Here is a 25,672-nt window from a genome sequence, read left to right on the forward strand (position 1 = left end):
ACTGGGGGCTATCTTGCAGCACTGTTCTCCAGACATTTATATCTGCCCTGTATTTACGTCAGCGGAAATTTTGCAGTTGAACCAATGGAAACGACGTAATTTCACGTCAAAGGTGATTACCAGAGAAATGTAACTCGTGCATTTATTGCTAAGGCCATAGCTCATTGTGGTCGTCCAGGTTATGCTAGAATTTCGGTTTAGTGGAATCATAGACTATTATTTTTAGAAATATACTAGAAGACAAAAAAGGATGGGGCCGCGGATGACAACCGAAGGTGTCGTGCTATGAAATCCAGTGGACGATCGTCGTCGGGTCGTACGATGGGCGACAACTTCTGTCTATGACATCTCCAGGCAAGTCTTATGCCTGGAATCTCAATGCCGAGTAAATTATCTTCAGTGATGAGTCTCGCTTCGAAGTGAGCTCCAATGAACAGCGGAGACGTGTCTAGAGATGCCCCAGACAGTGGTGAGATACCAACTTGACTGTCTCCACCCGTACAACCCGATAACCAGGAGTGATGGTCTGGGGTACAATATCGTTTCATAGTAGAGCAAATTTGGCTACCATCAGCGCCCCGTTTTGTTGCCCTTCATGACAAGTCATGTCGGGTTGAAATTTCACAAGATAATGCCCGACCGCACTGGTAGAGAGTTTTTACTGCTTGTCTTTATGCTTGCCAAACCCTGTATTGGCCGGCAATGCCGACTGGTCTCTGAGCAATTCAGAACGTTTGGAGCATTGTGGGCAGTGTCCTATAACCAACTCGGGATTTTGACAAGCTAACGCATCAGGTGAACAGAATTTGACACGATATGCCACATGAGGACATCCAAATACTGTCGGTCAATCTCAGGCCAAATAACTGCTTGCGTAAATACCAAGACCAACCCGTTACTTACCTGTTCAATATCTGAAGCACTTGCTCTTGAATAATTTTTATAAAATTGTAATCATTTCTGTTTCTGTACATATACGTCACATCAACCGACCAATTTCCATCCCCTTCGGATAATTCCTCCGTGATGCGTCCCCCCCCTCCCCCCCTTAGAGTGTATATGAGAATTCCATATTGAATAAAACATCTGTGCCCCAGATTCCGAGAGACTGGGGAACTGTTGTGCCCCTTCTTGCCCCTTACACTTTGCGGACGCCCATGTGACCTGTTAAGAGGATGTTAATTCTGTTTTTTGGGTTAAAGTTGTTCATCCACTTCTCTGCTTAGCATTATATTCAGAGAATGTAAATTCCACCTCATGAGCACACTAATAAAAGACGCAAGGGCAGATAACTGATTATCGCCTGGCAGTCGAGAGAAAAACATCGATGTTAAGTACTCTTATCAGATTCTCTTAAATGTAACAAGTCACCGGTTTAGAAAGTGTTGGGCAATGGACGTGGAAACAAAATTACATGCTCACTTTGACGTCTCGCTATGACGCAGGATTCGTAGCCATATATAAGCTTGAATGTTTGCTGTTAATATCAGGTGCTCCTACAGAGATGCTGCGGACTGCTTTGGTTGTGCTCCTGGTGGCGGCCCTCTGTGGCGCCACTCCCCTGCCGAGGCACCTTCCAGGGAGGAAGCCATTGAGGCCCCGTCTGGAAGGCAGGATCGTTGGTGGTTCTACCGTCAGCATCTCCCAGTATCCATGGCAACTGTACTACACCATGTGAGTTGTCGATCAACCGAATTTTTAGGTTACCCTCTCTCTAAACAACGAAGACGAGAGCAATCTATGCTGTTTGCAAATTTTGTTTGGTAGACAACTCTAAGATAATAATTGTCCAAAATATAATACGTGTACTTATCTTGAAGCCTAGATTGTTCAATTTTAGTGCCGCTAAGATATCTTTAAATCTTTCAGGGCATAAGAAAAGATGTTCTGGTTTATAGAGAGGAAATGAATTTTATATAGCGCGTTGTAGGCGACATTGGCACAATGATATCCTCCGAAAAGAGGAATACTTGAGGTACGTGTAGGAACATACTTTACCGGTACACATTAAAGGTGACTAATGATCTATTGCACTTCAAAATGTAGGTCCCTGCAGCAGATGAATACGAGTTAAGACGTTAGTTTACAAACTCTCCTGATGAGCTACATCACTTGTACACTTTTCCGGGTGACGGTATTCGACATCCCAATGGTTGTAGCACTACCTTATGCATTTCACTATTTCCTGTCTCTGTTAATAGGTATCTGTGCATAATGGGAAGTTGTGCACATTATAGGAAGTTATTTGTCCATGTTAATATCGCGTCGCGGTGTGGTCTGCCTTGACTGCCTACCCTGCTGATCTGCGTAGAATCTCAGTTCACTAGTGTTGGATGGTTTCTCTGGATGTGAAGTGGAAGCTGAGCATTTTTTTCTGAAATACATAATATATTTTGAGCTAAACCGGCGTAATACTGAATTGTTTACATGGTTGTTGAATTTTTGCAACCTCAAAACGAAGAGCTGACGGGTAGATTATAAGCCTGAGCCCAGCATTCATGTGCGAAATAATCTAGATTATGCAGAAAGTTAATGAGATAGGATTACCCTGACATTTGAAAGGGAACACGATTTCGCGTTGACGAGTTTCGTTCGCATGGTATCTATTTTTTTAATTTTATTTTTTTAAAGCAATGCAGAAATTTTCTCGCAGTGTCCAGGTGAAACGTAAGTTTAGGTAAATTTTTCTAAATTATGAAGGACGGGATGGGAGTTAATTTTTTCGGTTTTTACGCCACCAGTTTTTATAATATACGCTGGAGAGAAAGAAAGACACCCCTTGACATACATGGGTATTAGCCTCTATTGAGAATAATGAGAACTTGGTGGAAAGACCGAGGACTGTGGCCAATAGTGATATCTGTGAGTGAAAAAAACTGGATTTTCACCAGGGAGGATTAAAGTTGTACCGAAATCGATGTAATTATAACGATACAACGAATTTTTGAATTTTCATGCAAAGAATACAGTTATTATTACTTTTCGTTTTCTTACTGGAGATATAGTTGTTCTTTACTCTTCTGGAATAATGATTGAAATATTTCTGTATTTGGCCGAAAATTAAACACTAAAAGGCATATGGAATACAAGAAAGATCGTTGGAATTTGTAAAACAAGAAAGATGTTTGTTAATGAATATTTTGTTATTCTAGACATCTGTACAGTGCAAGATATTTGAAATACTTCTACCTATTTTCATTATGCAGATTTCAGTCTGCTATTTGTTTTAAAAGATATCAGTTATAGCTTTTAGGGAGGAATATTTCTTAACAGTTGCTGTTGTAAGTAATTGCAAACTGCACCACATTGGAAATACGTGAGGGCCGACTGCGTCTTTATTTTCGAAAAGCGCCGTAGTTTGGCATCTGCTCTAGAAATAAGTGAAATACTAAGAAAGAAAAGATACCCATGACGATACTTAGGCGCAGGTTTGACTTGAATTTTGGCAGTAGGAATTTTTTCGTAACACTATAGGACTGCACCTAAAATTTCGAATACAAAAAGGTACTTCTCGTGAAACATAGCGCTTAACTTCACTGTTCATTACGTTACCAACAGCAAAGTCATTTCATTTAATTTCGAATCAGGTTTTGTCCCAGTATCCAGGTGAGTGATGTTTAAATATTCAGTATACAAAATGGTTAGCCCCGTGGTCGAAGTCCGATACGCTTAGTTTTTAGATATTCCCTACTTGAGTGATCTAACGTGTAATCTCAAGGATTAGGATTTTAAAAATAATTACAGCAACTACACTAGTGGCCATTAAAAGCGCTCCACCGAGAAGAAATGCAGATGATAAACGGCTGTTAATTGGACAAATATATTATACTACAACCGACATGTGATTACATTTTCACGCAATTTTTGTGCATAGATCCTGAGAAATCAGTACCCAGAACAACCACCTCTGGCCTTAATAACGGCCTTGATACGCCTGGGTATTGAGTCAAACAGAACTTGGATGGCGTCTACAGGAACAGCTGCCCATGCAGTTTCAACACGATACCACAGTTCACCAAGAGTAGTGACTGGCGTATTGTGACGAGCCAGTTGCTCGCCACCATTGACCAGACGTTTTCAATTGGTGAGAGATCTGGAGAATGTGCTGACCAGGGCAGCAGTCGAACATTTTCTGTATCCAGAAAGGCCCGTACAGGACCTGCAACATGCGGTCGTGCATTATCCTGCTGAAAAGTAGGGTTTCGCAGGGATCCAATGATGGGTAGAGCCATTGGTCGTCATACGTCTGAAATGTAGCGTCCACTGTTCAAAGTGCCGTTAATGCGAACAAGAGGTGACCTACAACAATGACACCCCATACCATCACGCCGGGTGATACGCCAGTATGGAGATGACGAATAGACGTTTCCAATGTGCGTTCACCGCGGTGTCGCCAAACACGGACGCGACCATCATGATGCTGTAAACAGAACGTGGATTCATCCGAAAAAATGACGTTTTGCCATTCGTGCACCCAGGTTCGTCGTTGAGTACACCATCGCAGGCGCTCCTTTCTGTGCTGCAGCGTCAAAGGTACCCGCAGCCATGGTCTCCGAGTTGATAGTCCATGCTGCTGCAAAGGTCGTCGAACTGTTCGTGCAGATGGTTGTTGTCTTGCAAACGTCCCCATCTGTTGACTCAGGGATCTAGACGTGGCTGAACGATCCGTTACAGCCATGCAAATAAGATGCCTGTCATCTCGACTGCTAGTGATACGAGGCCGTTGGGATCCAGCACGGCGTTCCGTATTAACTCCTGAGCGGACCGATTCCATATTCTGCTAACAGTCATTGGAACTCGACCAACGCGAGCAGCAATGTCGCGGTACGATAAACCACAATCGCGATTGGCTACAATCTGACCTCTACCAAAGTCGGAAACGTGATGGCACGCATTTCTCCTCGTTACACGAAGCATCACAACAACGTTTCACCAGGCAACGCCGGTCAACTGCTGTTTGTGTATGAGAAATCGGTTGAAAACTTTCCTCATGTGAGCGTGTTGTAGGTGTCGCCACCGGCGCCATCCTTGTGTGAATGCTCTGAAAAGCTAATCATTTGCATATCACGGCATCTTCTTCCTGTCGGTTAAATTTCGCCTCTGTAGCACGTCATCTTCGTGGTGTAATAATTTTAATGGCTAGTAGTGTATTTGGTGTTGCTGTACAGGAGGATCTTGATAATGCCCGGGGAAAACTCACACAAATCTTGTGGATATCTATCACATCACATGGCTTGAAATATGAGAAATCTTATCAATTTATATCCCATTGCGCCTATACGTTTATGAAGACAGGATATTGCAGTGCCTGTGTTATTAGCAGGAACGCCTCATTGCATCGTTCTTTTTAACAGCGGTGGAACTGGAATACTATGCTTACCTGCCAATATCAGGCAGCGACTTTCAATTTTAATGTTCTCCCCTGTACGGGAATTAAATAATATGTTTACGAATGGGGCCTACATGACATACGGATGTTTGGATCTGGCCGCGAGTCGTGCCCGAATCGCCACAACAGTTGAGGCGAAAGATGACGTAAAGCAAAACAATTTTACTGTCAGCATTCCCTAATTCAGCTGAAGGTTGTTCGTTTTCACAACTGCGAATACATTTCATGTGTTCTTGAAAATTATTAACTGATTTTCTTGTAAGAGATTAAATAAATATTACTGATGTACCTTGGCTTTTTCTTCGTCAGGGGCAACTACATGTGTGGCGCCTCCATCATCAGCAGTACATGGGCTCTGTCTGCTGCCCACTGCGCGGAAGGCTACTCCCCCAGCCAAATGCTGCTGCGTGCCGGCACCTCCACCAGGGGTAGCGGTGGCTCCACCCACAACATAGCCGCTGCCCACATGCACGGAAGCTACGATGGCAACGACTACGACATCGCCGTCCTGCAGGTGTCCAACGCCTTCAGCTTCAGCAGCAACGTGCAGGCCGTGGGTCTGACCTCGTCGGAGCCCTCTGCTGGGACCTCAGTAACAGTCAGTGGGTGGGGAGACACCTCCTACGAGGGCAGCGTCTCCAACACACTGCGGGCCGTCACCGTCCAGATCATAGACCGCAACACGTGCAACCGCTCGTACGGCAGCATCACCAGCCGCATGATCTGCGCAGGTGTGTCCGGAGGCGGCAAGGACGCCTGCCAGGGAGACAGCGGCGGTCCTCTGGTGTCCGGCTCCACCCAGGTGGGCGTCGTCTCCTCTGGCTATGGATGCGGCTGGGACGGCTACCCGGGCATTTACGCCAACGTGGCCAACCTGAGGTCCTGGATCAAGCAGACTTCTGGAGTCTAAGCCATGGATCATCTTAGCCAATTTTTTTGTCGAATACTTGAAGCTGGCATCACAAATAAAAAAAAAGAACACCAACTGTTGTGTAATGTGCAATTAATAAATTTGCCATACATCAACTTTTAATTTTCTTTTCATATAAACCTATGCCACACCACACTGAAATTTTGACACGTTTAACTGCTACAGGCATATCCAAGGAAGTCATAAGTTAGACTTTTCTTGATACACGACATAATTCATTGGACGTGCAAATCCCAATGCTTTTGTAGTTGCTGTTAACAGCGTAGACATTAACTCACTCCGTCTTCAGGCCACGAGTGGCCTACCGGGACCATCCGACCGCCGTGTTATCCTCAGTGGAGGATACAGATAGGAGGGGCGTGGGGTCAGCACACTGCTCTCCCGGTCGTTATGATGGTATTCTTGACCAAAGCCGCTACTGTTCGGTCGAATAGCTCCTCAATTGGCATCACGAGGCTGAGTGCACCCCGAAAAATGGCAACAGCGCATGGCTGCTGTATGGTCACCCATCCAAGTGCCGACCACGCCCGACAGCGCTTAACTTCGGTGATCTCACGGGAACCGGTGTATCCACTGCGGCAAGGCCGTTGCCCATAGATATTGACAGAACATCTAATTATATTGTTGAATATAGCGGACGTAATGAAACTTTCTAAACATCAAAGACTTCAAGAACTGAAACAATATCTCCAGCACACTAATAAAAATTGTATATTTTTGGGATTTTCAGCTGTAATATCACCCACTCAAACGTTACAACACCTTCAGGTTTAATAACACAGGAAAGATCTAAATATCAAGATACTCTGGCAAATAACCTTAAGGCGTAAAACTGAAGATTATAGAGAATCAACTAACAAGTACGAGGGCAGTTCAATAAGTAATGCAACACATATTTTTTCTCGGCCAATTTTGGTTGAAAAAACCGGAAATTTCTTGTGGAATATTTTCAAACATTCCCGCTTCGTCTCGTATAGTTTCATTGACTTCCGACAGGTGGCAGCGCTGTACGGAGCTGTTAAAATGGCGTCTGTAACGGATGTGCGTTGCAAACAACGGGCAGTGATCGAGTTTCTTTTGGCGGAAAACCAGGGCATCTCAGATATTCATAGGCGCTTGCAGAATGTCTACGGTGATCTGGCAGTGGACAAAAGCACGGTGAGTCGTTGGGCAAAGCGTGTGTCATCATCGCCGTAAGGCCAAGCAAGACTTTCTGATCTCCCGCGTGCGGGCCGGCCGTGCACAGCTGTAACTCCTGCAATGGCGGAGCGTGCGAACACACTCGTTCGAGATGATCGACGGATCACCATCAAACAACTCAGTGCTCAACTTGACATCTCTGCTGGTAGTGCTGTCACAATTGTTCACCAGTTGGGATATTCAAAGGTTTGTTCCCGCTGGGTCCCATCTGTGCGGAATTGCTTGCTCGTCATGTGGCTGAGGGTGACAATTTCTTGTCAAAGATTGTTACAGGCGATGAAACATGGGTTCATCACTTCGAACCTGAAACAAAACGGCAATCAATGGAGTGGCGCCACACCCACTCCCCTACCAAGAAAAAGTTTAAAGCCATAACCTCAGCCGGTAAAGTCATGGTTACAGTCTTCTGGGACGCTGAAGGGGTTATTCTGTTCGATGTCCTTCCCCATGGTCAAACGATCAAGTCTGAAGCGTATTGTGCTACTCTTCAGAAATTGAAGAAACGACTTCAGCGTGTTCGTAGGCACAAAAATCTGAACGAACTTCTCCTTCTTCATGACAACGCAAGACCTCACACAAGTCTTCGCACCCGAGAGGAGCTCACAAAACTTCAGTGGACTGTTCTCCCTCATGCACCCTACAGCCCCGATCTCGCACCGTCGGATTTCCATATGTTTGGCCCAATGAAGGACGCAATCAGTGGGAGGCACTGCGCGGATGATGAAGAAGTTATTGATGCAGTACGACGTTGGCTCCGACATCGACCAGTGGAATGGTACCATGCAGGCATACAGGCCCTCATTTCAAGGTGGCGTAAGGCCGTAGCATTGAATGGAGATTACGTTGAAAAATAGTGTTGTGTAGCTAAAAGATTGGGGGAATAACCTGGTGTATTTCAATGCTGAATAAAACAACCCCTGTTTCAGAAAAAAAATGTGTTGCATTACTTATTGAACTGCCCTCGTATATGCTGAAATGAAACTTCAGACAGCTAGAGGTATTTAAGTGAAGTAACGGAGACTCCAATCACTACAGACGGTAGAGAGGGTTTCTGAATGATACACAAAAATGCTGGAGATTACAATTCTAGGTACTGAATAAAATTATAAAGAAAACATATTTACGGTGCAGCTTGAATAAAACACGCGTTCAGTTTCTAGGATACCTCCTCACGCAGCAAAGAGTCGTTAATTTGATAATTCAAGGGTGTATGGAAGGGAAAGTGCTGTGTACATAGCCAGTGGTACACAATAGTACCATGAGAGCACATCACCAACCAGATCCACTACATACCACGCACCTCTCAGTTGTGACCAGTCACCTTTAGATGGAGGTTACATCATCATCATCATCATTTAAGACTGATTATGTGTTTCAGCGTTCAGTCTGGAGCATAGTCCCCCTTATAAAATTCCTCCATGATCCACTATTCAGTTCTAACATTGGTGCCTCTGCTGATGTTAAGCCGATTACTTCAAAATCGTTCTTAACCGAATCCAGGTTCCTTCTCCTTGGTCTACCTCGACTCCTCCTACCGTCTACTGCTGAACCCGTGAGTCTCTTGGGAGACCTTGCTTCTCCCATACGTGTAACATGACCCCACCATCTAAGGCTGTTCGCCCTGACTGCTACATCTATAGAGTTCATTCCCAGTTTTTCTTTGATTTCTTCATTGTGGACGCCCTCCTGCCATTGTTCCCATCTACTAGTACCTGCAATCATCCTAGCTACTTTCATATCCGCAACCTCAACCTTATTGATAAGGTAACCTGAATCCACCCAGCTTTCGCTCCCATACAACAAAGTTGGTCGAAAGATTGAACGGTGCACAGATATCTTAATCTTGGTACTGACTTCCTCCTTGCATAAGAGAGTAGATCGTAGCTGAGCGCTCACTCCATTTGCTTTGCTACACCTCGTTTCCAGTTCTTTCACTATGTTACCATCCTGTGAGAATATGCATCCTAAGTACTTGAAATCGTCCACCTGTTCTAACTTTCTTCCTCCTATTTGGCATTCAATCCGTTTATATCTCTTTCCCACTGAGATTACTTTCGTTTTGGAGATGCTCATCTTCATACCATAGTCCTTACATTTCTGACCTAGCTCTGAAATATTACTTTGCAAACTTTCAATCGAATCTGCCATCACAACTAAGTCATCCGCATATGCGAGACTGCTTATGTTGTATTCACATATCTTAATCTCACCCAACCAGTCTATTTTTTTCAACATATGATCCATAAATAATATGAACGACACTGGAGACAGGTTGCAGCCTTGTCTTACTCCTGAAACTACTCTGAACCATGAACTCAAATTGCCGTCAACTCTAACTGCTACCTGACTATCTATGTAAAGACCTTTAATTGCTTGCAAAAGTTTGCCTCCTATTCCATAATCTCGTAGAACAGACAATAACTTCCTGGAGCATACTCCCCCTTATAAAATTCCTCCATGATCCCCTATTCAGTGCTAACATTGGTGCCTCTTCTGATGTTAAGCCTATTACTTCAAAATCATTCTTAACCGAATCCAGGTACCTTCTCCCTGGTCTACTCCGACTCCCCCAAGCTTACATTACGGAACTAAATTCTGCTCTCTCGATGAGTCTCTCGAGTCATAGCCATTTGCAGACAGTGTTGGCAACTGCCGCAAAGAGCGGTTTCCACATTTTAACTTAAGCAACTCTTCCCCTGTCTCCTATATTTTGTGAAACATTCATCTGCCGTTTCATGCGAGTCAATATGTTAATGAATCAACATATCACCCTTGTATTTTTTAATTTACGCAACTGACTATCTGTCTTTTTACTGAGTCAGACATTAATTTCGTCAACCGCCATGTTCAATTTTATACTTTTATAAAACTTTCACTTTCAAATGTCTGAAGAGCGGTGACTTGTGTCTGGAGACAGTCCGCTTCCCCCCACAAATATGGGGGAAGTGGGATGGTATGTCAATAAACGAAAAAAAAAAAATAAACCCATCCAGCTCCCCCACTCTGACTGTTGCGTCTCAGCAATAGTTCCACAGTTCCAGCATTTCCGTTGAGTTCTGCTGTTCGACATCTCCAGACAGTTATCGACAGTACAGCCATCTGCCTAGTTCGTGCAGGTCATAGCCTGCACCAGTCAGAGATGATGAAGAAAGTAATCAGCGATCGTCGTAACAGCTGCCGCTCATCTTAACAGCTGCCGCTATCTATGGAGTAATAGGGGGACCGTAAAAACCTGTGTCTGCCGAAGTTATATTCTGCTTAAATGGTTCAAATGGCTCTGAGCACTATGCGACTTAACTTCTGAGGTCATCAGTCGCCTAGAACTTAGAACTAATTAAACCTAACTAACCTAAGAGCATCACACACATCCATGCCCGAGGCAGGATTCGAACCTGCGACCGTAGCGGTCTCGTGGTTCCAGACTGAAGCGCCTTTAACCGCACGGCCACACCGGCCGGCCTATTCTGCTTAGTTACAATTACTATCAATTTATTATAACTGCCAGAGGCATCAAAGCAACCGCAGAAGTTAAGTGCTACTAATGTATATATGGCGCAAATAAATGATATTTATTGTTTTACAGTGCGTTGCCACCTTTATGATATGGAGGCGTCCTATGAACGTAATGCACGTATGTATACACTGGTGTCCAAAATTAAAGTAACATACCGAAATTTTGCAAGGTTGCGTTTACTTTGGCACAAAACAAAGTCAACAAGGGATAGCAGAGCAGAAGGAATGTAAACAACACAAAATGTAGACAACTGCAACATGCATAACAGTAGACAAAAATGTTCTTAGTTTTTTCCAACTTAACAGATTTGCACACACAGTCTGACAACTGGTTAATGTGTACACTATGGAGTGTGACCATCTCTGGCGACAATGACGGAGTGTGCTGTGAATAATGTCACGTTGAGGCAATGACGCCCATTCTTCCTGCGGAGCTACTCGCAAACCTTGAATAGAGGTTGGTGGATGCTGACGTGATTCAAACCGTCTTCCTAATGCATCCGCCGGCCGAAGTGGCCGTGCGGTTAAAGGCGCTGCAGTCTGGAACCGCAAGACCGCTACGGTCGCAGGTTCGAATCTTGCCTCGGGCATGGATGTTTGTGATGTCCTTGGGTTAGTTAGGTTTAACTAGTTCTAAGTTCTAGGGGACTAATGACCTCAGCAGTTGAGTCCCATAGTGCTCAGAGCCATTTGAACCTAATGCATCCCAGACATGCTCTATGGGATTCAAATCGGAAGAGAGAGCCAGCCCTGCCATATGTGCAGTATCTTCCCATTCCAAGAGAACACCAACCACTTGGGTCTATGAGGACGAACATTATCGTCCATCAGAACGAAGTCTAGGCGCACAGCACCTCGCAGTAACCGAACGTGAGGTCCTAAGACTTCGTTACGATGCCTGAAAGCAGTTAAACCTTTCCGATTCACCAGTACAATTTCACGAAGAGATGTTCGAGTGATCAACATAATCCCTGCCCATACCATTAGCGATTCTCCTCGATATCGGTCTATTTCCACAAAGTTACTGTCTTGAAATCGTATTCCACATGCCCTTCAGATGCGAATTCGTCGAGGACCACTCTGTCGAGCAAATCCGGACTCATCTGTTAAAAGAACATTGGCGTACTGTCTGACTGTCCACGTGGCATGATACGACTCCACTCTAGACGTTCCCTTCTGTGAAGACGACTCCGAGCCATACATACAGCATGAATCCGGCAATAAAGGTCACTATCTCTAAGCCTTCTCTACACCGTTTGCCTCGATACGACATGTTCATACTAAGGCGGTACCGTCGTGCCCTTGCAGCCAAATACCAGTCCCCTCTTTCCGATGTCTCCCGTGATCGTCCATGCGCTAGTGTTCAGCATACAGGTTCGGCGTCTATAAACTGTCGCCACTCCGAGAAACAACACAACGATTCACGTTAAGCCATCGGGCCACAGGAGTTTTCGTCTATCCTGCTTCTGTTCTTCGTATAGTCCTCCACGCAGAAAGTCTGGTAAGTGACCTCTCTGTGCTCTACTGCGCCCTCTGTGACAGCATACACAGCGATTGTGGGTGTCGGACAACGCGGCAAACACTACTCCGTAAGAGAGATGTCCTGACGTCATCGTTGGCGTTGGACCGAAATGACATTTTCTGCGCAGAATGCGATCGTACGTACATCTGTTGACAGTTTGTACGACTTTATCGTGAATTTGACACAAGACGGGAAAGAGACAAGACGAGGAAAAAACGGTTTGTTGATTTAATTTTGGACACCAGTGTATTTGGAAGCCTGCATGTACCGCCATCTTCTATTGAACTTTGGTAGGGAGCATGCTTCCTTCTACCGTGGTTGTTGGCCTAAATTAAATTTGACATCGAACTACAACATCTCAACAGCGACCAAAGCTTGATTACAGTCAGCAGTTTCAAATTGATGAAGTTTGCAAGAGTTAAGCAGATATGAAAAGGCTTGCACAGGACAGATTCACATGGAGAGATGGGTCAAAACAGTCTGCGAACTGAAGTGTACAGTGCACTTACGTAATAACTTTTGTAATGCAGATGACAGCCTCTTAGCGTTAGTAGCGTGGTTATAGAATTGCAAACAAGTCTTCGCTCTTCATATTTTTCCAAATACTACAACAGGTTATCAACTATTGCAAGCAGTATCGTAATACAGGATGTAACGGATATAAGTGCTGATGTTTCTATCGGTGACAGAGGACGATGTGTTGGACAACATTACATCAGTATTTACGTCATTTGTAGACTAATTATTATAGCCTTTACAATTCGTATGTTTTTAGGTTGGGTAATACCTAGAACAACTATGTGACAAGAGCAAGCAATTAATGCTTATTTTTCCCCTGGGCAGCAGATCATTTGTTGAAGAGTGGAATCGTGGATTCAAAATGGTTACCAGAGGTTGAAAATACCGCTACAGTTGTAAAGTTCTTTTATTATCACAAGACCGGTTTCGGGCACTTATATGCCCTTCTTCAGCTGTCGTAACTCGGTTCTGTGACTGCCGAGCGCCGCGGTGGACGTGTACAAGGCACGGTGTGCTACCTACGAGCGCAGAGCAGAGCATGACACGTCCACCGCGGCGCTCGGGAGTCACAGAACCAAGTTACGACACCTTAAGATGGGCGTAAGAGAGCCCGAAACCGGTCGTGTGATAGTAAAATAACTTTACAACTGTAGCGGTATTTTCAACCTCTGGTATAATGCTCAGTTGCGGATGTTCCTCCAACAGGATTCTTTGAAGCAAGATGGTTAGTCTATACTGATAGGCTTAATCCATGTAGGTGGCAGTACAACCGTGTAGAAAACGTCAGGCCGTAAAATTTGTAACGCGTTTTTGAGAAGACTGTTCGACGCAGAGGAAAAACAACCAACACACTGATTTGTGTGTACATATCAAGGTACTACATATAAAAATACCGGCGCTTAAATCCATTACACCGTGTATATTGAAAAGGTCAGCAAACATACACGTCTCCATAAAGTTACCGTAGTAAGCAAATAAACTGTACAGCCATAAATGGCATTGTTATACTGTATAGTGTAAAATCATGATAAAATAGTAAACACTCATGACCCGTGGTGTAGAGTCGTTCATGGCGTACTGTGCTTACGCCTATGGTGCTGAGAAAGTATGGCAGCTAGATGTCTAAATGTGTCAACGTTAAACTAGAAAATCATAAGGCTATTGTCAGTAAAACACGTAAGAGCAGCGCCATTGTCATAATATATGATGATGCCTATATTATAAATCTGAAGCAAGTTTTGCAGGAAACGACATTAGTGAGGTACGCAAGGATCCGACGAAACAATTTCAAGCAGACTAGCGACGAAAGTGATGACTCTACGTTTTAGTTACAGAGAGAGGAAGAGTAATTTCTAAAGTGATTAATCTCAGTATCACTGTACTTAGGTTTAAGTATAGACACATATTAATAGTAATAGAGTACCTCCTAATTTTAACAATAGGTCTTTCCCTAGCTATAAGCTTAATAAAATATAAACATGTAAAACTGAATGCATCATATCATTTCAATAAAACTTTGAATGTAAGAACAGTTGCGAATTAGGTAGCGCCATCAAAGACGTAACTACTCATAATGATGCGACTTTGGCATTACTTGGTAGCACTAACCTCTATTGTAATGCCCCCATGATGAAATTATCGAGAGTATAAAATGTAGCCTGGTGTGTCACGCGAAAATTAGAGCAGCAGAAACCATAGAGCTCGTCGAAGTGCTGGAAATTGTGCCGTTCTACAGTTACTTCACGTTTAATAACAAGATATTTATCAAAAAACAAAGCCTTCCAAAGGGAAATAGCTTGGTTAGGACATTAACAGAGTTTTTATTAATGACTGGGAAATAAAATCTTTAAGAAAGTTCCGGCCTGTAAAGATCATGTCAGTAGAAACATTACGTACATGACATCCAAGTGATGTTAAAGGGAAGCACTAATGACATCGACGTCTTCGCACAACGGTTTTGTTTCATGCACCCAAACATGAACTTCACCATCGAAATCGAGGAGAATAGCTCTATTAACTTTTTGGACTTAACACTTTCTAAAAGCTAACAGTAGGATTACACATGGTACTTATAGGAAACATACACATATAAACAACATTTTTTTCGCTATATCTTGCCACCCAATGCAGTACAAGAGATCCTTCTTTATTTCCATGATTCACCGACTTCCCGCCTGACATTAGATAATCTAGAAATACTTAAGGAAGTAAATATACTAAAACAAACTGCCGTGGAAAACGAGTACACAATAAGATTTGTCAAGCGGCCATGCAACAAAACAAAGAAAAAGGAGTAATATGGACAATGAGGACCACAGAAAACAGTGAACAGTAAAAAAAGAATTAGTGCAGATGGGCAAAACTCTGAGGAGTTAGAGAAGCAGTTAAAGAACACAACCACCAGCTGAGGTTTCCATACAAATAGCATTCTAAAATGCAGCTTTCATATAAGATAGGGGTCAAACATAATAAAATTTGAGATTCAACTATCTATAGAACGCAATGCAGTCTTTTTGAAAAGTTTTGTCTTAGAGAGATGGGCAATAATTTTGACTTTATTTTCAAGGACCACACACATCCACAAAATATAACTGCATTTGGATGGCACTTAACTGTGCACTAACACACAGTAACTAACACAAATTATAATTTGCAGGTTGGACACACTACACCTAAGAAACTTTTACTGAGTCTTTTGGAAGAAATAGAGATTTTTTTATGGATATGCGAAATGCCACCCTCCTAAACTTCTTATTGAACAGGATGAATTGCAGCAAACCACTATTTTTCATTTTATGACGGGCTGTTGTAGGTTTCATAGGTGATGGTGCTCCATTCCTCACCTGAGCCCGTGTTGTCCACGTTTCCTTGTCTTCGAATCGGCGATCCTACTGTCCCCGCAGCCTTTTCATAGTGGTTTAATGTTCTGCTTTCAGTTCACTTAACAATACACTGTCTACGTCACAGACAACTACTAGGAACTAGCTTTTTAAATTTTAAATTACATATCATTATCATACCTTTGATTAAGCTTTAGAAATTTTATTAATTGCACCCCTTTCAGCCACTATTTTTTCTTCGAGAATGAAAAAATTTATTTCTGCATTTTTCTTGATAAATGATTTATCTCAACCTGTATTCTGAAATAGAAAGAAATTTCTAAAATGTTTTTTTGAAAAATGTAATGTCGCTACGGGTACATATAACTAAAGAAAGTGGGCACCAACTTCTTGGTACAATTAATACACCATTCAGATGACAAAATTTGTTGCAAAAAATTATTGAATACTAAATTTAAGAAAACAAGAGTTATTTTCTTCCTAACAAAGAGTTACATGGCATATGAAACATTGAACTCGGCTTCTGCCAGTGCAGTTTTCTAATTTGCATCTTTGCTCCCTCCCTTCAGTGTAATGTGATATCTGGCATCTGAAACTGGCCTCACCTCTCTCTGCGATGTTTTTGCCACATACGACGTGGATTCTTCATCTTCATACTCATCCTCAGTCAATCGCGGACGTCCTCTTTTCCTCGAAATGGAACTGCTTTCCTTCTTCATTAGAATTAAAGCTTCAGCTACCTGATTTCTGAATTTCAAATGGTTCAAATGGCTCTAAGCCCTATGGGACTTAAGATCTGAGGTCATCAGTCCCATAAACTTAGAACTACTTAAACTTAACTAACCTAAGGACTTCACACACATCCATGCCCGAGGAAGGATCCGAACCTGCGACCGTAGCAGCAGCGCGGTTTCTGCCTGAAGCGCCTAGAACCGCTCGGCCACAGCGGCCGGCTTCTTGATTTCAGCAGATCCATTTTCTCTTTACGTCCTTTTCCTTTGGTACCAAGATCTCTCAGGTACTGTAGCCATGAGTTGCATATGGAGAGATCGACCATGTGAAAAATTACTTTTATAGTCCACTTCTTAGTTTTAATGTCTATTCTGTACAGAGAGATCAAAAAATCAATTTTGTGACAATGAATGCGCAGTAATCCTTTGCGACGGCTGGTCTTGTGACCTTGAGATGTTGCTTCTGTGCTGCACTCTACCTGTTTACTTTGTCGATAATCTCTGCACCCACGTAAGAGGAAGTGAGAGTGACAGCATTAATATCGAGCCAGCGAACGACGCAGAGATCTACTTCTGTGGTCGCATAAACATCGACAAATCCTCTTCCTTCCTCCTTCAGTTCACGGAAAAAATCTTTTTCAACAATTCACGCACCAGTAACATAGATGTAACATAATTGTCGAAATATAGTTTGAACCTACAGCCTTGTGGAATGTTTTCACTAAGTCGCATCACAATCGAACCATCAAGGCCCAGATGCTTGTGCTCACTTCGAATTCGCGTTATTTTGTCCTGATATATTACAAAATCAAACATAATTTGGGAAACTCCACAACGAACAAAATTTTTTTGACCAACAGGGTTTGGTATAGCACGAAGCAATTGCTTCATTACAGCCCTTCCTTTGAAAAGGATCATTCGCTCGTCAATATTTTGCCTTTCTTCTTGTTTCAGGTTGAGAGAAGTTTCCCTGATTCTATTTAGCAGTGGTCTCATCTTCAAAAGTTTATCATTCAGAGAGTTATCTTCCATATTGTCGAGTAAATGGAGATGATTCGTCAGTTTAAATATTCTATTTATGGAAAATGTGTCTGCAATCAAAGGTATTCTTTGTGTGAGGTTCCCAGTAGATACGCAACCTGGGAAATCCTAATGTACCCATCAAAATATGTACTCCAACCATTTTTCGTATGTCATAGCTGGTACATGTCACCGGCACTCCGTTTTTCCACCCTGAATACAAAAACTGTGTGTTCTGGAAGTATTTCCAGAAAATTATTGGTGAAGAATTTTGAAAAATATTCAGCAGGACTTCTTCATCAGCTGTAGTATGTGGACCACTGTAGGTAGTGACAAGGTATGTGAAAGGCATGTTTTTTCCATTTAAAGTTCCCTTGCGGCTGTTCATTTTCTGCTTGTAAAACTTCTCTTTCAGGTGCCAAAGTGTCTCTTCCATATTGTGAGGTCCGGCACTCGCATTGTGCTTCTTCATTCCTCACATGTGCCTTATCTTCAAAAGTTTCAGGTCCAGACTCTTCACTGTCTCAGAGCTCTGAAAGCTCAGTGTCATTGAGCTCTAGTAGAAACTGCTTAATATCCTTTCCGGAAAGTTTATCCAAATCAGAGTATGAAAAATTAAAATATTTACTGAAACGACTTAAATGATGTGTGAAAATAATCGGAGCATCCATTAAATATATTACGAATAGTTAGATTTAAAAATTATTTCAACTGAACATCAAAAATATTACCTACAAAAACGAGAATGTCCATGCAACATGAACGCACTTCGTCTCAATGTTGCCAAATGACAACAACCAGATTTGAAAAAAATGTAGCTAACACTGTAACAAGAAAACGTTCACCAAAATAACACACACATAACAACTTTACTTTTAAGAAACTTGTAACACATTTGTCTTCTGTCTTAGAAGCCGGTGTGCTTCAAGCAGTTTCAGGTGTAGACAGGGCACAACAAACTTTCAGAAGCAAATTGAAAAGTAAGAATGTTGGGAAATCAGTAAAGAGAAAAAAAGTGTTGTTGTTATGTAGTTCCTTTGGATGAGGTGTTGGCCAACTTTTGCAGGATGAAATAGGATCAGAATACCAGGTCACCAATTTTTTTTAAACCTAGTGCTAGTCTGGAGCAGGTGACAGAGGATTTAGGGTCACTTTGCAAAGATTTCACTAAGGAAGACACTTTGGTTATAGTGGGTGGGGCAGGTAATAGTATTGACAGAGATCCTGGGTATAGTGCAGCACGTGACCTGGCAAATATTGCATCAGCATCTAAGCATACTAGTGTTGAGTTTGTATCTGTTCTTGGGCGCCATGACCGACCTCATTTGAACTCTTCTGTCAAGAGAGTTAATTTGCAGTTAGAACGGCTGCTTATGTCGGGTGCAGGGTCACACATTGGTGTGGTTCCTGTTGATTCTCTCAAAAGGTGGGATTATACTAGGCATGGACTTCACCCAACAGGAAAGGAAAGGGTAAACTGGCTGGGAAAATAGCAGGAAAGTTAAAGGGGGGAGGCACTGTCATGAGCGATAAAATACCAGTCGATATAGGGTTCAGAAAACACCACTTTTTATGGTAGGGAGGACAGAAAGAAACCAAATTTTAAGAAAGGTTAGGACTGAGACAAACCTTCAGTTTGAGAAAGAAACAGAGAAACATAATTCTAGCTTATTACATCAGCATAAACAGCTATTGGTTAAGAATTTTCAGCAGTCAGCAGATATTTCAACTCCACCCAATTTTAACTCGGTCAGTGTGAAATGTCAGCTATCTTTATTGCATCAAAATATTCGCAAACTGAGAAATAAGATTAATGAATTAATTATCTGCATAGGTGAACTAGAGTCTTCATACCCAGCTGACATAATCTGCCACTCTGAACATCATGTGACCACTGGTATAGAACTTTTAAGTGTTACAGGGTTTAGGTTAGCATCTCACTTTTGTATAGAAGAAATGGGAAAAGGAGGAGTTGCCACATTCATCAGGGATTGTCATAAATTTGAGAACATAGACATTCATAAATTTTGCCTAGAACATCATATGGAAGCATGTGCAACAAAAGTAGAATTTCACAAAAAATCCTTCATAATATTAAGTGTATATCGAGCACCTGCAGGTAACTTTAATCCGTTCATAAACAACCTCGAAGCTGTACTGGCCCGTTTAATAAGCAAAAACAAAGAAATAGTGGTTGCTGGTGATTAAATGTAGATTTCCTTAAAGACTCTTCCAATAAGAACTTATTTGAGTTAGTAACAGTATCATTAAACTTAATGCAACTGCAAAGTTCCCCACTAGGGTAGCCAATTGCTCACAAACAGCCATTGATAATATTTCTATAGAAAAGTCCAATGGACAAAACGTATTACAAAACGAATATTCAATGGCCTCTCAGACCATGGAGTTCCTTCTGTTAAATGTTAATACTGAACAGGATATAAAATCTGTTAAATCTGAGTTCAAGAGTGTAATTAGTAAGCCAAAATTTTATAATTTTAAGACACTCTTTAGACACATTCACTGGACTAATGTTTACAGTGCTCATGGCACATGAATGAAAAATATAACACTTTTGCAAATAAAGTGCTTATCTTATCTCAACACTGTACTCCTCTGAAAACTAATCAAGGTTAGAGCAAAGTCTACGAGGAAGCCATGGATTACTCAAGGAATAGGGGTATCTTGTAAAACAAAAACAAAACTGTATCTGTCAATCCGAAACAGTTCTGATGTTCATGCTATAGCACATTACAACAAATACTGCAAAATATTAAAGACTGTAATACGGACATCAAAGCCAACATATTACAAGGACAAGATAGTCATATCAGATAACAAAATAAAGACAATATGGGATATAGTGAAGGAGGAGACTGGTAGAACCAGACATGAAGAGGGACAAATAGCATTAAGAGTAAATGATACATTGGTGAGATGTGTATAGTGTTGCAGAACTTTTTAACAAACATTTTATAACTGTTACTGAAAAGATGGAGTAGTCAGGTTCTGTAGATACTGCTATGGAATACCTCAGACCAGACATTTCAAGTAACTTCCATAATATGAATTTGACCCTCACTACCCCACCAGAAATAATGTCCATCATAAAATCTTTAAAATCAAAAACATGTAGTGAGTATGATGAAATATCAACAAAGTTAATTAATTAATGTGGTTCTAAGTTAAGTAAGATATCTGTGTAACCAGTCGTTTGTCAGTGGAATATAACCTGAATGGTTGAAATATGCTGAAGTTAAACCACTGTTTAAGAAGGGAGATAAAGAAATAGCATCAAATTTCCATCCAATTTCACTCTTGCCAGCATTCTCAAAAATTTTAAAAAAGTAATGCACAATCGACTTTATAACCATCTTATCTCAAATAACATACTTTCAAAGTCGCTGTTCGCATTTCTAAAGGGCTCTGATAGTGAGAAGGCTATCTACACTTACAGTGAAAATGTCCTTAACTCATTAAACTAAAAACTGGTATTTTTTGTGGTCTGTCAAAGGCATTTGACTGTGTAAATCACAACATTCTTTCAAGTAAATTAGACTATTATGGTGTAACAGGAAATGCTGCAAAATGGTTCAAATCTTATATCTCTGGCAGGAAACAAAGGGCGTTATTAGGAAAGAGACATGTATTAAGCTATTAACCATCATCCAACTGGGAAGTAATTACATGTGGGGTCGCACAAGGTTCCATTTAGGGCCCTTACTTTTTCTTCTGTATATCAATGACATTTCATCAGTAACATTACCAGATGCCAAGTTTTTTTTTTTTTTGCCGATGATACAAACATTGCAATAAATAGCAAATCAAGTTCAGTCTTAGAAAGATCGGCTGCTAAAATATTTCTGGACATTAATCACTGGTTCCTAGCCAAATCTTTGTCACTAACTTTGAAAAAACAAAGTACATGCAGTTCAGAAATTGTAAGGGGTGTCCCACAAGTATATGCCTAACATATGATGACAAGCAGATAGAAGAAGTGGACAGTGTTAATTTCTTGGGATTACAGCTGGATAATAAATTCAACTAGGAGGAGCACATCATAGGACTGCTGAAGCATCTTAACAAATCTCTATTTGCAATGCGAATTGTGTCAGACATAGGGGATATAAAAATGAAAAAACTGGCATACTATGCTTACTTTCAATCCATAATGTCATATGGGATTATTTTTTGGGGTAATTCATCAAGCCAAGCTAAAGTTTCCCAGCCACAAAAATGAAAAAGCTGGTATACTATGCTTACTTTCAATCCATAATGTCATATGGGATTCTTTTTTGGGGTAATTTATCAAGCCAAGCTAAAGTTTCCCAGCCACAAAAACGTGCAGCAAGAGTTATATGTGGTGTGAACTCAAGAACTTCCTGCAGAAGCCTGTTTAGTGAACTAGAGATACTAACTACTGCTTCCCAATATATTTATTACTTAATGAAATTTGTCATTAAAAATATATCGCTTTTTCAAGCCAACAGCTCAGTTCATGGAATCAGTACTAGAAATAAGAATAATCTTCACAAGGGTTTAAAGTCACTTACTCTTGTAAAAAAAGGTGTGCATTATTCAGGAACACACATTTTCAATAACTTGCCAGCAGCCATAAAAAGCTTAAGAATCAATGAAATTCAGTTTAAGAGAAGCCTAAAGGATTTATCGGTGCCCAACTCCTTCTACTCCATTGATGAATTTCTCAGTAGAACCAACTGACTTGTATGTTAACTTCCGCACAGTTTCAGTGTAGTTATGCATTCATTGAGTGTGTTTTGTGTATGTGTGTGTGTGTGTGTGTGTGTGTGTGTGTGTGTGCAGTAATGTGGTCATTGTAAATAAGTATTATAGTAGTTCTATTATAAGTTAATTACCTTATAAATAAAAAACTTTTTTATTTTAAATTCAGTGCATTAGTGTTTGTAAAATGATTCTTTCATATAGTGTTCATTAAAAAAATTACGAGCGTTCCACTTGGGACCTGTGGAAGGTGCGTTAGCTTATTTGTTTCACTTGTAAATATTTGTGGTGTATTATTCTTTTCTGACATATTCTAAATCCTGGAGGACCTCCTCACTACGGATCAATTGGGATGAAAGTAAATCTAATCTAAATCTTCGACAGGCTCGAAACAGAAAGGAAAAATGTGAAGCATGTTCCACATACTACAGCACACATAACACAGGACGCCAGACATTCGACTGTTGACTTCCCTGTTCAAAGGAGACAAAAGCACCCCATGTGGCACACGCCTGTATTAGGTTGTTGTTATCTTTCACTAGCGTGACAAACGCAGACATTCTGTGTTTCCACTCTGCAGTCGGTGAAACATGATGGTGTCACCTGAGAACACAATGAACTAAAGGGGTATTTTTGATTCTGTCCTTTTGTATCATGTGTTGTCCCACGGTTTCTTAGATCCGTTTCTGGTATGCCCGTTGTGTCTGAGATGTTTTTTATCTTTACATACTGCTATCAATTACTTTTATTGTACTGAATAATTCGCAGATACTTATGTGCCGCTACTTCTAGTATTTTTAATTAATATTTCTCTACGGAGCTCGTTAAATCTCTAGCTCTTTCTTAAAGTGCATTTTAGTGTATCCGATATAGTTTTACGCAGAATGTCTAAGATCATATTTCTGACTTTGTATCATGCAATTGCAGATAGAGCTGCTGATAAACTATCGATATTGCACTAAGCTATCGATATAAATCGGCCACACATTTTCCAACGGAGTATCCGTATGTGGATGTCAATGTGGCTGTTTAGAATGCCGATATTTTGTTTTATATTATATTTTTTCACAATTTTCGGAAAATTTTTAAAGTTGTTCTTTTGGAACTGTAGTAGAACATTTTACTTTCACTGTATGAAGGAGTCTTACTACTTTTTGAGCACTGATCACGTCCAGTCTTTCTCTTTGGCTGTGTGAAGCACGTTTAAGAACTCTGATTGCACTGGAGGGGTGAGGGGGGGGGGGAGGGGGAGGAATAAGAAGATTTTTGATGTGAAGAAATAGAATATAACCTGCATTAAAAAAAAAAGAAATTTCTAACGCAACTGTTTCTACACTTCGACATTCCTCAAACACAGTTGCCGAACATGAACAAAAATTTTAATAACAAGATTGGTCGCCGCGGTGGGTGGAGGCTTGTGAGGGGAAATGCTGACGTTATCGGCGACCGGCGCTACCAGCAGGAACTGCAACGTTTAGTTTCACCGCGCAGAGTTGACACTGGAACTACCAGCTCACTGGCGTTTGCAGAGATGGAAAAACAGGGAACTCGACATTAAGTGTTCGAACAAATCCGATATTTGACGAAAAGGAGGAGAAGGGCAGAGAGTGGACAAGAAGGAGCTGGAGAGTGGTAGGTGGATGAAATTGACAGAGAGAGGATCCATCAGACACAATTTATCATGCCACTTACATGCAGGTACCATTATTAGAAAACTGGTTATCGCCAAGCGTGTATGTTCTGCGTTTTACAGCTCAATGCTTTTTCAACCGATATATCGATACTTTCTTTCGATATTTCGAGAGGTGGTAGTGATATTTTATTCAGTATTGATTTATCGGACTCTCGATATTTTTAAAAATATCAGCAAACCTAGTTGCACAGTGCCTTCGGCCAGTGACGTCTAGCGGCCACGCCCCTCATCCGTTTACACCACAACTGTAAGCACATAAGCAAGCGACGACATGCCGTTACTGGTCATGTGTTACCTTGTTATCATTATTTTACTCTACATGATAATGTCATTTATGGCCAAATATTTTATTTTCTTACTCTGTTAACATCATGAAGAGAGGTATGTTTTCCAACCTTCCAGACAATGTATATAACTATACTGCTTGTAATAGTTGATAACATACCATTAAGTACGTTTTTCCATTAGTATGCACGTTTTCACTTTTTAGATCAGTCTGAAGGTGATTGAAACCGGTAATTGGATAAACAGACATTGGAAATCAGGGAATGTTGTGCTATTTACAAAACTTAATGACACTGGAATTGTATTGAAAAATAGATATATGATATTCGCGTTACTGTCAGTATTGACCCTGCTACATAACATACACGTTTCTAACACAAAGCCCCTGCAAATTTGCGAGATATAAACCTATGTGTCACAATCCATTAAATGGTTAACTGGGAGGCATCATCAGAAGCAAAGGTGGCATCTGGATTCCATTAAGGTAGTACAATAGAGCTGCTACTATTCATGACATTTAGGGTGACTCATAGGTGTGAACCACCCTCCCAAAACTATAAACACGTTGATAAACACAAATATAAAGTCAAATGAGATCAGGTGACACAGGGAGAAGGCACCATGAAGCTATGTTACCAACAAGATGACGTCTAAGAAACATAAAATGCCGAGTTACGTTGAAGTGTCTACAGAGAGCGTGGTTTGTAGCGATATCTCATTTGAAGTGAAGAAAGCTAACACTTACGTACATGCAATAGGTGTAATTGTTGTACAGTGTGTAGATTAGGCTCTGGTACACACAATCAGCTTTTCAGCATTGACTCCAGATGACACTCGCTCAGAAATGAAGTGGACAACACACAGTATTTGTTCCTTTATCACCTACAGCATGTAGCTAACAGAATAGATTCTCTCAGGACTGGTTTAAAGGTATGTGGAGACAACGTGTAATAACATTTTATTTCACTAATTTCAGCACTAACTACTGCTAAGCACCACAAATCTTCAATCAGTATCGCATTCTTCAAAACACTAAAACTCCCACACACTTCACTGTTGGTAGATCCATTTAGATACAGCCAGGAAAAATCACTGTTTACGAATAATAAGTATTTTCAACACAGAACTAAAATAAACATTTTGAATCTCTACCTGCTTAACCGGTGTATACACTGACCTATACAATTCACCAATATCACCAGATAAGAAGCGTGAGTTTATCACTGTTCCAGGTTTTTACCACTAATGGTATTACCGTATTAGAGTTAATATTTGTCATCAGTTGA

At 41.2% G+C, this 25,672-nt stretch overlaps 1 protein-coding gene and 1 pseudogene across 1 annotated transcript; one reads left to right on the top strand and one right to left on the bottom strand.

The window, feature by feature from the left end:
* The first annotated feature begins 1,501 nt into the window (after positions 1–1,501).
* Positions 1,502–6,422, top strand: LOC124616092 (trypsin delta-like). The gene is made up of 2 exons (XM_047144344.1): positions 1,502–1,674; positions 5,699–6,422. Exons 1-2 carry the CDS (start codon positions 1,505–1,507, stop codon positions 6,297–6,299), a joined length of 771 nt encoding a protein of 256 aa, XP_047000300.1. The 5' UTR covers positions 1,502–1,504; the 3' UTR covers positions 6,300–6,422.
* A 373-nt stretch (positions 6,423–6,795) lies between these two features.
* On the bottom strand, positions 6,796–6,912 carry LOC124617028 (annotated as a pseudogene).
* Between the last annotated feature and the right edge of the window lie 18,760 nt (positions 6,913–25,672).

The sequence above is a fragment of the Schistocerca americana genome, chromosome 5 (genome assembly GCF_021461395.2).
Source record: "Schistocerca americana isolate TAMUIC-IGC-003095 chromosome 5, iqSchAmer2.1, whole genome shotgun sequence".
NCBI lineage: Eukaryota > Metazoa > Arthropoda > Insecta > Orthoptera > Acrididae > Schistocerca > Schistocerca americana.

What these genes read in the sequence shown, in the direction of transcription:
- LOC124616092 (XM_047144344.1), top strand. Translation starts at nt 1,505, where the DNA reads ATGCTGCGGACTGCTTTGGTTGTGCTCCTGGTGGCGGCCCTCTGTGGC. An exon ending in TGGCAACTGTACTACACCAT is followed by an intron (nt 1,675 to 5,698) that starts GTGAGTTGTCGA and finishes TTTCTTCGTCAG; the next exon opens with GGGCAACTACATGTGTGGCG.